Source organism: Apodemus sylvaticus, chromosome 5, assembly GCF_947179515.1.
Source record: "Apodemus sylvaticus chromosome 5, mApoSyl1.1, whole genome shotgun sequence".
Taxonomy (NCBI): domain Eukaryota; kingdom Metazoa; phylum Chordata; class Mammalia; order Rodentia; family Muridae; genus Apodemus; species Apodemus sylvaticus.
In genome coordinates, this window is record NC_067476.1 from 151342584 (window position 1) to 151357847 (window position 15264).

At 52.0% G+C, this 15264-nt stretch overlaps 1 protein-coding gene across 19 annotated transcripts in view; it reads right to left on the reverse strand.

Moving 5' to 3' along the window:
- Window positions 1–12133: 12133 nt before the first annotated feature.
- Window positions 12134–15264, reverse strand: part of Zmynd8 (zinc finger MYND-type containing 8) — a 110166-nt gene continuing 107035 nt past the window's right edge. For 12 of the 19 annotated variants that reach the window (XM_052184297.1, XM_052184302.1, XM_052184299.1 and 9 more), the window contains 2 exons: window positions 15087–15170; window positions 12134–13676 (listed from right to left, as the gene is read on the reverse strand). In XM_052184297.1, the coding sequence (XP_052040257.1) occupies window positions 13531–13676; window positions 15087–15170 (230 nt within the window). In that variant the 3' untranslated portion in view covers window positions 12134–13530. The remainder of the gene's footprint in view (window positions 13677–15086; window positions 15171–15264) is intronic. The other 7 variants (XM_052184306.1, XM_052184312.1, XM_052184313.1 and 4 more) reach the window with 1 other exon arrangement.

A 15264-nucleotide genomic window follows, 5' to 3' on the forward strand; every position in this document is an offset into this window, starting at 1 on the left:
GACAGATTCATGAAGACTCGTCACAACAGATCAAAGACAGTCATACATTCAGACAGTTTTTTAAAAAGCATTGGCAGGAGTACCGGGTGGGTGGGCTACAGCAGAGTTAGGCGACCTCTGCCACCGGCCTCCGATACTTAGCTTAGCTTTTGGGTTGGTGAAAGCCCATGGTCTGGTTATTATATTCCAGAGGTTTCAACTGTCAGTCACAAAGATGTTTGGTCAGACTCAATGGGGTGGCAGAGGTGGCTGTTTAAAAGGCTAAAGACAGCCCAGAATAAATGGTGATTAGGCTGTGAACCTGCAATAGTCCAACTCCCCCATGACCGCTGAAGTCTGGGAGTCAGTCACTGTGAGAAAGCAGTATCACAGGTGACTTCTTTCCAGGAACTTGAGCTCACTGGCTGGGTTTGCTGACAGACAGCTGAACAGCTTGTCCCCAGGAAAGGCACCAGCCACGGTGAGCTCCTGCCCAACAAACTAGGAAAAGGCAAGTGGCCTGTGCTCTCCAGTGGGGCTAGGGACTTACTTAGCTTTGGGGAGGACAGGAAATAGGTTCAAGGAGCCAGTATAATGGCAGGACAGACATCAGAGAGGGGCTGAGAGCTCCGTGAGAACCTCCCTGCGCAGGACCACACCCATCTGAACGATGCTAAGCAAAGATACTCGGGCTCCTTCTCTGTGAAGGCAAAATCCATGATCCCTGGAGCCGTGCTGAAGGAGATGGGTGTAATGGGGGCCTCAGAGAGAGATCAGTCACCAGGAGGCTCTCAGCAAGTGTGGGAGGCACGTCTTGACTAGAGTCCACATTGCACTGCAGAATATTTCAATAGACAAAGGAAGGCATGCGCAACAGTGTGTGTGTGTATATATATATATATATATATGTGTGTGTGTGTGTATATATATACAAATGATGTATATATGACACATATATAAAACACTATGACATATGTGATCACATATGACATATGGTGATAGGTCGTTGCTTCAGCTTTCACCTTGGCGTAAGCCTGAGTCACCTGGGAAGAACCTCAATGGAGAAACTGACCAGATTAGAATGGTCTGCAGGCATGTCTGGAGGTGGGTTGTTTTGTTTTGTTTTTGTTTTTGTTTTTGTTTTTTTTGGTTTTTTTTTTTTTTTTAATTTGGTTTTTTTGAGACAGAGTTTCTCTGTATAGCCCTGGCTGTCCTGGAGCTCACTCTGTAGACTAGGCTGGCCTCGAACTCAGAAATCCACCTGCCTCTGCCTCCCAAGTGCTGGGATCTAAGGCGTGTGCCACCACTACCTATCTGGAGGTGTTTTCTTTCTTTCTTTCTTTCTTTCTTTCTTTCTTTCTTTCTTTCTTTCTTTCTTTCTTTCTTTCTTTCTTTCTTTCTTTCTTTCTTTCTTTCTTCCTTCCTTCCTTCCTTCCTTCCTTCCTTCCTTCCTTTTCTTTCTTTCTTTTTTTGGTTTTGGTTTTTTGGATTTTTGGTTTTTTTCAAGACAGGGTTTCTCTGTGTAGCCCTGGCTGTCCTGGAACTCACTCTGTAGACCAGGCTGGCCTCGAACTCAGAAACCTGTCTGCCTCAGGTTCCCAGAGTGCTGGGATTACAGGCATGCACCACCACTGCCCCGGCTGGAGGTGTTTTCTTAATTGCTGATTGATGGAGGAGGAGCCAACTGGTGGTGGGCGGTGCCACCGTAGGGAGGTGGGCCTGGCCTTTGTAAGCAAGGTGGCTGAGCAGGCCACGGAGAGGAAGCCAAGTTCCTCTCATCTCTGTTCCTGCATCCAGGTGCCCGCCTTGATTTCCTTCAGTGATGGACTGGGCCCCAGAAGGATAAGCCACATACGTCCTTTCCCTCCCTACGTTACTTTTGGCAAGTGTGCTCACACAGCGTCAGAAAGCAAACCAGGACACACACACAGCCACGTGATGGGGATCGCCCAAGGACACCCTTCCCAGACACCATCCCTAGGTAACGGTGGAGCTGGAGATGGTCGGGTGTGTGGTCAGATGGGTCATGGCCATCGGACGAGCGTACGAATGAATGGATGGTTAGGTAGGCGGGTCAGGAGTGAGCTCATGCTCCAGTGAGTGGATACTTGAGCATTGGAGGATGGGTAGATAGATGGATGGTGACTCCGCTGGGCAGTGAGCGCGATGGCTGGATAGATCATGGGCGTGTGGATGATCAGACGGTTGGGTGGATCGTGGACGAGTGGTTGTATGGTGTTACGGACGGATGGACAAGGGTTTGGATGAATGGTAAAAATGCGGATAGAAGAGGGTGGAGGGTGAGAGGTTAATAAGCACCCCGGGAGGAAGGTTGGTCACTTTTCTTGGTGCTGAAACAAAACACACAACACAAGCAGCTTAAGGAAGGGAAGGTGTGTTCATGCTCATGCGCAGAAGGTACAGTCTATTGTGGAGGGGAAGGCGTAGCTGCAAGGACACGGGGCAGCTGGTCACATGACATCCACAGTCAGGAAGCACAGCCGCGCACACTGGCGCCCAGCTCCCTGGCTCCGTTCTCTGCAGCCTGGATCCCAGCCCGAGGGTTAATATTGCTGTATCTGCGCTAATTCTTCTGTCTCCGTCAGGGGTTCTGTTGCTATTATAAAACACCATGACCTTTTGTAACGTGTACATTGGTGTTTTGCCTGCAGGTATGTTTGTACTAGGGTGTCCGATCCCCTGGAAAAGGAGTTACAATCGGTCGTGAGCTGCCTGCCATGTGGTTGCTGGGAATTGAACCCAGGTCCTCTGGAAGAGCAGCCCTCTCTCCAGCCCCACCACAAACTTTTAAAAGTACGCTAGGGTGGAAAGGATTTATTTCAGCTTACAACTCTCAGGCCTCCATCACTGAGGGAAGTCAGAGCAGGAACTCAAGGCAGGAACCTGCAAGCAGGAGCTGAAGCGGAGGCCATGAACGGGTGCTGCTGACTGCCTTGCTTCCTCACGTTTTCTCAGCCTGCTTTCTTATAGCACCTGGAGCACCAGTTCAGGGATGGCCCCACCCACAGTGAGCTCGACCCTTCCACAGCGATGGAGAAAACACACCGCACATCAAATGCCTCTGGGGCCATTTTCTCACCCGAAGTTCCCTCTTTCTAAACAACCCTAGCTTGTGTCACACTGACAAAAACCTAACCAGGATGTCTTCCCACTTCGGTTAACTTAATCTAGAAAGTTCCCTACCTGCATGCCCAGACATGTGTTTCCATGGTGACTCTGAATCCTACTAGGTTGACAATGTCAACCATCTGAGAGGAGGCTGAAAGACTGGCGGCTGATAGGTGGCGGGGAGCAAAGTGATGGTGGCTGGGTGCACAGGCATGAGTGTGCACAGATGCCGGGAGCACAGGCAGGAGTGTGCACAGATGCCGGGAGCACAGGCATGAGTGTGCACAGATGCCGGGAGCACAGGCATGAGTGTGCACAGATGCCGGGAGCACAGGCATGAGTGTGCACAGATGCCGGGAGCACAGGCATGAGTGTGCACAGATGCCGGGAGCACAGGCATGAGTGTGCACAGATGCCGGGAGCACAGGCATGAGTGTGCACAGATGCCGGGAGCACAGGCATGAGTGTGCACAGATGCCGGGAGCACAGGCATGAGTGTGCACAGATGCCGGGAGCACAGGCAGGAGTGTGCACAGATGCCGGGAGCACAGGCAGGAGTGTGCACAGATGCCGGGAGCACAGGCAGGAGTGTGCACAGATGCCGGGAGCACAGGCAGGAGTGTGCACAGATGCCGGGAGCACAGGCAGGAGTGTGCACAGATGCCGGGAGCACAGGCAGGAGTGTGCACAGATGCCGGGAGCACAGGCAGGAGTGTGCACAGATGCCGGGAGCACAGGCAGGAGTGTGCACAGATGCCGGGAGCACAGGCAGGAGTGTGCACAGATGCCGGGAGCACAGGCAGGAGTGTGCACAGATGCCGGGAGCACAGGCAGGAGTGTGCACAGATGCCGGGAGCACAGGCAGGAGTGTGCACAGATGCCGGGAGCACAGGCAGGAGTGTGCACAGATGCCGGGAGCACAGGCAGGAGTGTGCACAGATGCCGGGAGCACAGGCAGGAGTGTGCACAGATGCCGGGAGCACAGGCAGGAGTGTGCACAGATGCCGGGAGCACAGGCAGGAGTGTGCACAGATGCCGGGAGCACAGGCAGGAGTGTGCACAGATGCCGGGAGCACAGGCAGGAGTGTGCACAGATGCCGGGAGCACAGGCAGGAGTGTGCACAGATGCCGGGAGCACAGGCAGGAGTGTGCACAGATGCCGGGAGCACAGGCAGGAGTGTGCACAGATGCCGGGAGCACAGGCAGGAGTGTGCACAGATGCCGGGAGCACAGGCATGAGTGTGCACAGATGCCGGGAGCACAGGCATGAGTGTGCACAGATGCCGGGAGCACAGGCATGAGTGTGCACCGATGCTGGGAGCACAGGCATGAGTGTGCACAGATGCTGGGTGCATAGACATGAGCGTACATAGATGTTAGGTGTACAAATGTAGGGGTATACAGACATAAGGGTATACAGATGTAAGGATAAACAGATTTTGGGGGCTTGGGGGGCGGGTTCTGAGACAGGGTTTCTCTGTGTAGCCCTGGCTGTCCTGGAACTCACTCTGTAGACTAGGCTGGCCTCGAACTCAGAAATCCACCTGCCTCTGCCTCCCGAGTGCTGGGATTAAAGGTGTGCGCCACCACTGCCTGGCAGGATATACAGATATAAGGGTATAGAGATGCTAGCTATACAGATAGAAAGTGGCTTGGGGCCAGACAGATGGACAATGGAAGCAGACTGTAAGAAATGCACAGGCAATAATGTGGAGCAGAGTGTGGTGCTCAGACAGACAGTGCAGGTGTAACTCCTAATGCCTTACTATCTGGTCCATTTCTCAATCCTCCACTAGCCTGGATTTTCTGGAAGGATCTGATTGGCTGAACTGGCTTCCAGTAGGAGTGGACAGAGACCAGAGCCAAGCCACCCTGGGAATCTACATCATGCACACTCAAGGACTCCTGTTTTCCAAGGGCGTCACACCCTTCTACACACACACACACACACACACACACACACACACACGTTATGACCTTGTCTTAGGCTTTCCTGCCACCACCACACCTACATCGAGAGAACTTCTGTTTAGAGATGAACAAGTGGGGCTGGAGAGATGGTTGTTTTTCCTAGAGGACCTGGGTTCAATTCCCAGCACCCACAGGGCAGCTCACACCTGTCTGTGACTCCGATTCCAAGGCTCTGACACCTTCATACATGTAGGAAAAGCACCCATGAACATAAAATAAAAAATAAATTATATACAGAGTTAAGCAGGAGCAAATCACTTAACACACATGAGATTTTCTTTTGTCTTTCATCAGAAAAACCTCTTAGAGGGGACTAGAAAGACGCACAGCAGTTAAGAGTACTCACTTCTCTTCCCAGAAACCTAAGTTTGACTCCCAGCGCCCGCACCGGGCAGCTCACAATTATCTGTAACTCTAGCTCCAAGGGATCTGACGTCCTCCACGAGCACCAGTACATACATGGCAGGCACTCGTGTAGATATATACACATAAATATAAATAGATAATTGTTTAAAAGAAACATGAGTCAAATTTTAGCAGCTGAGAAAGGTTTAGGAGAGACGATGATCTTAGCCTCAATTACTTTCAGGGTTACCTCCCTGTGAAGATGGCTTCTGCCAGGCTGGTCTGACAGAGGCTAACAGTTTACCCGTCTCTAAAGCAAGCATTGGGGCTGAAGTCTGGGTGACTATGGAAAAGGATAGTATCGGTCTCATCTCTGTGCGTGTCGGAGACCCTGGTGCAGAAAGGGCACTTGGGAATGCTCGGAAGAAAGAGTGGCTGGGCGGGTGGATCGACTGATAGATGGGTGGGTGGATAGGTAGGTATGTAGGTGGGTGGATGGGTGGGTGGGTGGGTGGATGGAGGGGTAGATGGAAGGGTAGGCGGGTGGATGGTGATTGGGTGGGTGGATGGAGGGGTGGGTGGGTGGATGGTGATTGGGTAGATGGATGGATGGATGGATGGATGGGTGGGTGGGTGAATGAATGGATGGGTGGTAGATGGGTAGGTGAATGGATGGGTATATGGATGGCTGGGACGGATGGGTGGGTGATGGATGGGTGGGTGGGTGGATGGTTGTTGGGTGGGTGGATGGCTGGGTGGGTGGGTGGTGGATGGCTGGGGTGGATGGGTGGGTGGATGGATGGATGGGTGGGTGGATGCATGGGTGGGTGGTGGATAGGTGGGTGGTGGATGGCTGGGATGGATGGAGGGGTGGGTGGGTGGATGGTGATTGGGTGGATGGATGGATGGGTGGGTGGGTGGGTGAATGAATGGATGGGTGGTGGATGGGTAGGTGAATGGATGGGTATATGGATGGCTGGGATGGATGGGTGGGTGGATGGAGGGGTGGGTGGTGGATGGTTGTTGGGCGGGTGGATGGGTGGGTGGGTGGATATATGAATGGAGGGATACTTGGATGACAGTCTCGGTGACTGCTATATCTAGGTGAGCAGATAGTCAATGGAGCCTGAGCTCTCTGATGAGATCTTTGATAAGACCAATCAACAGGACCCTATGCACAGCTTCTTGAAAGAGATGTCCACACCTGTTCACAGAGAGAGGACTCCAGTCCTTGTCCTGGGGTAAACTCCTGAAATCTTCTTGTTGAATGACGTTTAGTGTATTTAAGGGTATTTAGTTATTTATCATTTTTGAGACAGGGTCTCACTATGTAACCTTCACTGTCCTGGTCTCTGTAGACCAGGCTGGCCTCAGTCTCAGAAATCCACCTGCCTCTGTCTCCTGAGTGCTGGAATTAAAAGTGTGCCCAGTTTAACTTTTTAAAAAAAAAAAAATTGAAATAAGGTCTTTCTCTGTAGGCCAGACTGGTCTTGAACTCTTGGCAATCCTCCTGCCTCAGTCTCCAAAGTGCTGGGATCACGGACACATACCGCCATATCTGGCTGAAGAACTTTAGCTTTTACTGTAAGTCATGGCCCTGACCTTTCAGAGCCAGAGGCCACTGTCCTCGGACCAGTCTGTGGCGATGGGTTAAGAGGAAGCATTGAGATCACAGGCTGTGGGTGACCCAGAATGGTGGGGTCTGTGGACCGGCGGCTCAGATAGAAGGATGGAGGCCAGAGAAATCGTTAGGAGGGAAGAGAGAACAGAAAAGTCCGAGGGGGTGGGACAAAGAAACCTTAAGGGAGAGCCAGGGAGCCAGGCTAATGTCAGAGGGACACACGGAGTGTGGTTGGCCTTGGGTTGGGAGTTGTATTTTAACTCTCTAGAAGAGCCTGAGAGGGTGCAGGCAGGACTCCGGGTGCTTCTGCCTCACGCCCTCCCCACATCCGGTTGGAAGGGGATGAGGGCCGGCCTGGTCGCCACATTGCCTGGTCACACGGCTCCTTCCTGGATTTCAGATTTGTTATTAGGTTTTTCATTTTATGAGCAACATAAAGTTTACGGCACAGCTCTCAACTCTCACCATCACGATGTGTTTACGTGATGCCGCTGGGGTGGTTACGTCACACGGATCAAAACAGCGCGGAGTCCAGCAGGCCGGTCTGCTCCTGGCACCTCCCGCAGCCCTCTGCTGCTCTGGTTTCTGTCTCTGGGCCTGGTCCAGAACACGGGCTCGTACAGAATGACCCCTCAGGGGCCAGCCTCCCTCCTGTGGACCTGCTAGGTGTGCTGGCATGTGCCCGTATCCTGGGAGGCAGGAGCAGGAGAATCATGAGTTCAAGACCAGCCAGGTCTACTTAGAAAGACCTTGTTTAAAAAAATTAGAAAGATGACTGATAGATTTATGTTGTTTGATAACTAATAGATAGATGATAAATTCTAGACTAATTGATGAGTAATGATAGATAGGTAACAAATTTATAAGTTGACTGACAACCAATAGGTATTAGATCAATAGATAGATTTCTAGAATAGAAACAGATTTCTTTCTAGAATAAAATCATTAGCCCGGTTTCCCTGAGGCTGTAGCCTGTTCGTGCGGTCCGCACCAGTGCTGCTATGCTTGTCAGCGACCACCAGGTGGCAGTGTGAGCATAGCGGGACAAGCCGTAGGATCAGGTGCTCGCAATAGAAAGTCTCCCCTCGGCAGGATTCTGCAGAGATCAGAGCATAGAGCACAGATGCCGGCGGACCCCAGAGTTAACGGAGCTCACCTCCGTCGGGGGCCTACCCTAGGACGCCATGTGTATAAGAGACGATAGAAATGGTGAACTGACAGTCCAGCTCAGACTTAAACATGGGCACTAACATTCTCCACGGTAAAACTGTTATCGGAGCTTAGATTGTGGAAGGGTTGTTGATTTTATTTTGGTGGGTTGGTTGTTTTGGTTTTGGTTCCTTGAGTCAGAGACAATAGCCTAGTGTGGCATCCTTGCTAGGTAGCAGAGGCTGGCCTTGTGTTCCTGATCCTTCTGCCTGCGCCTTCCAAGCGTCAGGTTTGCTCCGGGCGGGCTCACAGGCATCGGCTGCTACGCCTGGGGACATGAATTTATATGCAGAAGCTCATTCTAGAATTGTGGAAAGTCAGCTGTGATCAGGTGGATCTTAAACATCACAATCGGGGATTGTGGCACATGTCTGTCACTCCAACCCCTGGGGGACCAAGGCATGAAGATTGTGGCTTTGAGGCCCAACTAAGCTGCAAAGTAAAATTGGAGAAAAAAAGAAAATGAAGCTAAAATTCCACCTTATGCCTGTGGCTAGAAATGGACACTAAGTCTCTTAGCTATTGTCCTCACTGTGAGAGGAAAAGGACAAAGACAGATGGGGGAGGGAGGAGAGACAGACAGAGAGATGGAGCACTGGCTTGTGTTCAAGGCCTGAGTTCAGGGCCCTGCATGGGAGTCGGGGCTAGACCACCGCACCGCCCAGCTGGGAGGTCAAGAACTGGCCAAGGCACCCGAGCCTCAGTTTCCCTCTTGCAAATTTTAAGTCCCTCATTTTATTTCCCAAGGGCTGTTCAGGATCGGCGGGCTGTGACATTAACTCAACAGTAAGCTGGCGGTGCCCTGTTTGGAAGGTTGGGAGACCCCGTCGGAAGTGGCGCCTCGAGGTAGGAAGTGTGTCACTCGAGGCGGTCCTTATCAGCTTCACTTCCGGTCTTCGGTCTACTTCCGGGATAAAATGTGACCTCTGGCTCAGATTCCCGCTACCGTCCTTCACCACCCTACGGACTGCATCCCCTCCCAAACCTTGAACCCCCATCTTTTCTTCAACCTCTGTGTGATACTTAGGCTCACTTGAATCCTTGTGCTCAAGCAATCCTCCTGCCTCAGTCATCCAAGCAGGCACTCACCCCTGCGCCTGGTTGCCCCGCGTGGATTTTTATCACGGAGGGCAGCTAAGCTGTTTAAAAGCTACTGCTCATGTAACCGTAGTATTGCTTCCAGGTGGGACGGAGGTGGGCAAGAGCTCACACCTGGGACCAGCATACAGCAGGTGCCTAATAAATGTGACACGATGCTCGTCATTGCAGCTGTCCCGAGCCGTGCCCGGTGGCCGGCACGCCCCGGGCTGAGGCAGTTTGGGGCTTTTGCAGCCCCTGCTGCTGACAAAGCAAGGGGGCGGGTAGCGCACAGCCCACACACTGGCCCACAGGATGCCTAAATCCCATTATTCTACTTTCCCCCCACAAATTTTGATTGATCCCAACTATAGTTGGGGGCCAGCCTGGTCTACAAACACTAACTACCCAGAGCAGCCTGGCACACCCAGTAGAGCAGGGTTCACATCAGGTGTGGGCGCCACCTCCAAGCCCAGCCCCCCAGTCCCCTCTCCTTCATCGCTCACCCACCGCTCACCATGGTCACCCCTGGAGCAGCTCTGGAAAATCTTGCTGGCCAAGCCGACCTCAGAGGGTGGATGTCATTCCAAAGGGGGCGTGGCGTCCAGGCATTTATTACCTTTCTAGGCGCCCTTAATACTCAATCAACATTAAGAATTGTTGCCTGAGGGGCCAGCAAGATGGCTCACTGGGTAAAGGTGCTTGTGGTCAAACATGCTGACTTGGGTTCAATCCCTGGGACCCACATGGTAAGGAGAACTAATTCCACAAAGTTGTCCTATCACCTCCACAGACAGACAGACAGACAGACACTATAAATAAGTTTCATAAAAGAGATGCTTTAAAAATAATCCAGGTTAGCCGGGCGGTGGTGGCGCACGCCTGTAATCCCAGCACTCTGGGAGGCAGAGGCAGAGGCAGGTGGATTTCTGAGTTCGAGGCCAGCCTGGTCTACAGAGTGAGTTCCAGGACGGCCGGGGCTACACAGAGAAACCCTGTCTCGAAAAAACCAAATCCAAAAAACAAAAACAAACAAACAAAAAATAATCCAGGTTAGTTTCTTGCCTCCTGGCGGAGGTGGGGGTCAGATGTCAGATCCCCAGAATGACTGTCCACAGCCACGTCCTTCAACTAGAACCACTTAGACCATGAGGTATGCTGTTGTCTCCAACAAGGATATTATTTCTATGGGTACAGACCCCAGCCCCATTTCGGCCATGACTGTGACATGCTTGACGTAACAAACCGCAGCACTAGGATGTACACTTTGTGCCTCCAGTGTTTGGGTCCTGTCTGTCCCCCAATAGTCTCCCCAAGCCTCCGGCTGCAGTTCCCCGCATGGCCACCGGGCGGCGCGGGCACCGGATTAGCACAACCTCGGGCCCCTTGCCTTCCCCTGCTAAGCGGAAGGAGAGGGTCGTGGCGGGTTCTGTGGGTTCAGATTCGTAGTCTGGAATCTGAAAACAACGCAGGGCTTGGGGCGTATCCCTCACAACAGGTACCCAGTGTGAGGCCCTCGGTCGGAAATTACAGCAAACACCCTCTGCCTAGCAAGCAAGGTCGCAAGAAGCCTGCAGCGGTGTCGCGACCTGCGGTGACCCTGCCTACCTGCCACTTACAGGCTGCGAACGGGACTCCACTGAGACCAGAGCACTTACCACGGCCCGCCATGTGGGGGCGGACTGTGAGGCCTGTCCACGTGATAGCACACACTTCCCAGGAGAAGGAATGACCACATTCTGACCCAATAATAAAAATGCTAAGTGTGTCAAATGTCCCACTTGTGCATACAAAGAAGAGAGAGAGAGAGAGAAGTCTGCACTGTGCAAATGCTGGACACCGAGGGGCATTCGAGGACACTGGCCAAGCAGGATGGCTGGAGGGGCCTTTTCACCGCCCTTTTCAAAGGAGTCATGTGACTGCGTTAATGATGAAATCCAATTTCACATAGCTTATTTGTCCACTCATCTATTTTTGAGACGGGGTCCCATGGAGCTCAGGCTGGTCTCTACCGCATTACGTAGCCAAGGGTGATTTTGAAGTTGTGATTGTCCTCCGGGCCCCGCCTCCCAAGTGCTGAGATTTACAGGGGGGTGTGCTACCCTGCCGAGTTTCATGAAATGTTGGGATCAAACTCAGGACCTTGTGCAGGCCAGGTAAGCACGCATCAAATTGAGCCACAGACCCAGGCTAAAATTCACATTCTTAAAAAAAAAAAAAAAACAAACAACCAAAAAAAAAAAAAAAACAAAGCCGGGCGAGGTGGCGCACCCCTGTAATCCCAGCACTTGGGAGGCAGAGGCAGGCAGATTTCTGAGTTCCAGGATAGCCAGGGCTACACAGATACACAGAGAAACCCTGTCTCGAAAAACAAAACCCCAAAAAACAAAACAAAAAACCCACCATTTTCCTACCCATGAGTAGGCAGGTCAGTTCTTCAAGTCTCTTCCTCTGAGGAAAGCTCAGGGGATGATGTGGGCTCAACAGGTCAACCCTCCCCATCCCAACTAACACCCAATTGGGACCCACACCTGAGCACAAGCAGGTACCACACATACGTAGGCATGAGCCCTAGGCCAGAGATATCTCTACCCAGAAGGCCATGGGAAACCTCAGCCTTCAAAGACGAACCTCCTGGCCTAGAGCTGAGACTGGCATGACCAAACCGGTTTTACCAAAACGGTTTAATTTAAAAAAAAAAAAAAAGGTTAAGAATCTGCAAAACTTGGGATGTCAAAGGGGGAGAACCCAAAAGATCATAACCACAAGAGAACACCACTCAGTCATGAAGAAACGCCATCATCAAAAAAGATATTTAAGTTTAATACAAATTTTATACAAAGAAAATGTGAAAAAATACTCCCATATGCTAAAAGCAGTTACGCTTCCCAAATAAGGCCAGCTAGGCTAGATTGGTTTTTTTTGTTTTGTTTTGTTTTTTTGACGACCGTAATTCACAAATTTTCTCTCCTGTTTTCTTCTAGCGTTTCTTCCTTTCTTCTCTAGCAGGGGTAAACTAGCTGGACAGTGTGCAGCTCGTATCCTCTTATCAACAATGAAGAGAAAGTAAACGGAGACTAAAATGTACAACGGAATGTACTGGAATGATATACAATTAATTTCTTTTCTGATATACACACATCACCTCTTGCTTCGACTGATGCTTGTTTTACACAACATACAAAATGGAACTACAGCAGACGCGGCGGTAGCGGGCAGCATGTCGGGTCCTGGCTTCCTCTCTCACTGCCTGTGTTTCATGCTTACATAAAAAAAACGTAGAACTCCAGCAGATAAATAATACATACATGCTCCATCCCCGGGCTCGCGTGGCCTCCCCGTGCACATCTTGCCTTTTGAGTCCTTGCTTCTGAGAAGCACATCTTCACAAACCTGTGTGAGTGCTCATGGGAAAAAAAACTCGGCCGAGAGAAGGGGTCTCCCCTGCACGAACGAACGAACAAACGAACGCCGTCTTCGCTCGCCACAGGGATTGTTCATGTGGACCTTCTATAAACAGGAGGCTGCTTGGCCCTCTCGGGAGGGAAACACACCACCCACGCACACACACACTTCTCTCTGTGTCCTTCGAGCCCAGCAAGCCTGTGTTTCCTAACATCGTCTGGTAGGGTCGGCGAGGGGCCGATGGCTTGGTGTGGCGGGTCCGGGCAGCACAGCCCAAGAGCCCGGATCATGGTATTCTGCGGCGACAGTGGCTCCTTTCTCTGGGTATGCGAGCACAGGGGCCTATGTGAGAAAAGCAATCCCGGGGCCCAGCCCTGACACCACAGTGAGGCCAGCGGGCTAACGAACCAGCCCGTGGATTATCAAAACATTCTTTTAATTGTCGAATATATATATATACACATATATACATATATATATGTATATATATATATATAAATAACTTGATTTTCTTTTCCTTTTTTTTATAAGTTAAGGTCAGTATAGATATGAAAAGGAAAGGTACGCTAGGTCAGTGACGTCACAGAGTACCTACTTACACCTAGAGTGTTTGGCCCACAGGGTGGAGCCATCCCAGCCTTGGGATGCAGTCAAGTTGCTGTCCTGCAGCCAAGCCCACGGGCAGAGCCTGAGTGTTGGGAATTCCGAAGGTGGCGTGTTCTCCAGTTTCTGTTGCTTCCTGTTGTTTAAGTCTTTCCCCCGCCGCAGGTAGGGGTCTGGCTCAGGACACGCCCCTAGTCCCAGGGGAAGGTGTCTAGCCGCGACTCCCGGGACTCTTTGGGCGTAAGGCTCTTCGTCCCTGCGCTGTGCTCGGAGCGGGATGACCCTCGCTTCTCCTCGCTGCTGCTCCACAGACCCGCCTTGCTGCTCCGGGAATGGTCTGCGGAGGAAAGGGGGCAAGGTCAACTCCCCTCCCCTCCTTCCTCAGCTCATCTCCCAGCTGGGAGCCGCCTTCCCACCCTCCAGCCAAGCCACACCACGGCTGACCCAGCGACCCCCACGGCTGTGGCTGCAGAGAGCGCGGACTGGGGACAGCCGGCTTCCGGGCCTCAGCTACGGCTCAGCGCATCGGAAGATCCACAGGTGTCAGGCGCGTGGAGAGTGAGGGATTTCGAGGACAGTGACTAGGGAACCCCTGCCCTGTTAGTGACCGGGACTATACCACGGGGTCCATGCACTTTGCCTCTGGCCTCGGTTCTTGGAGAAAGACCCTCAGGATCTGGATATGTATGTGGTCTCCTCACAGGGCTCCTGATTAATTTATAAGCCTTACATCCAAACCAGGAAGAGATGGTAAGAAAGAAGCGAGAACCAGATGAGATGACTGAGCCCACGCTGACACTGATTCCACGGTCTCCCATTAAGGACATGTTAGGGGTCGGTGACAATACAGACCCCGACGGACCCCTGGGATGGCCTTGAGGACACACGGGCAGCAAGTTAGGTAGTGGCTGAGGACCCAAAGAGCTAGCTAAAAGAAGAGCCACAGAAGCGACCTCAGAAGAGGACAATAGTCCCAAACTGTGGGCACGAGGTCAGCTTAATGACTGACCTCTAAGATCCCTTTGCTGCGTACACCACTTAGTAAACTCCCAGGTTCTCTTATATTTCCTGAGCTGTGTGTGTGTGTGTGTGGGGGGGGGGGTCAAGCTTAAGATGGAGAGGGACCAGTGAGGAGGGACAACGAGGCCCCTGGGACACCACACTTCTTCCTGCCTGATCACAAAGCCCATGCAAAAAAAAAAAAAAGTTCCGGCCGTTTCTCCCTGCAGCCAGAAGGGGGCGGTGTTCCAAAAGGACAGTCAGGGTTCCAAATGGTCCTCTATGTGAGCTCGCATTGCTGGCAGTTCGCTCTCATCTTCTAGAAGGTCTCTGAGGGGGTGGCATGGATATAGTCACACACCACCAAGTCCTCCCGGCTGCGGGCAGAGCTAAGATCAGTGGGGACTGGAAAGAAACAGAACTCGAGATCCCAAGGTCCGTAGGCCTGAGCCTCAAGTCGACTGAGCCCAGGATGCTGGGTAACGGGGCAGATGGAGGCAGGGGAGATCAGCACCCAGCTAAGACAAAACAAAGACCAAACCTACAGCAGCCTGCAAAGGCAGCAAGAGGAACAGACAAGAAGACTGACTGACAGCAAAGCAGAGGGAGACGACAACGACACGCAAAGCACGGGACACGCCCACACGGACAGGCAAGCACAGACATACACACACGTACACACACAAAACAAGGCTTCTGCATGCCAGGAGTGACTCCAGCAGCTCCCCTGAGACAGGGTCATACTTACACTTCTGGGCTGGGTAGTTGGGGTGCGGCTGGTTGTCTGTAGTGGTTGGGGTATAGGCAGGCTGCTTGTCACACCTCTTGCTAACTGAAGAGAGCACAGGTAGCCTCAGAATCCATCACAGCTGAAATTCCACACACCCCCAGGGGCCGACACCCACGGTCACTGAGCTAGCTGTTCC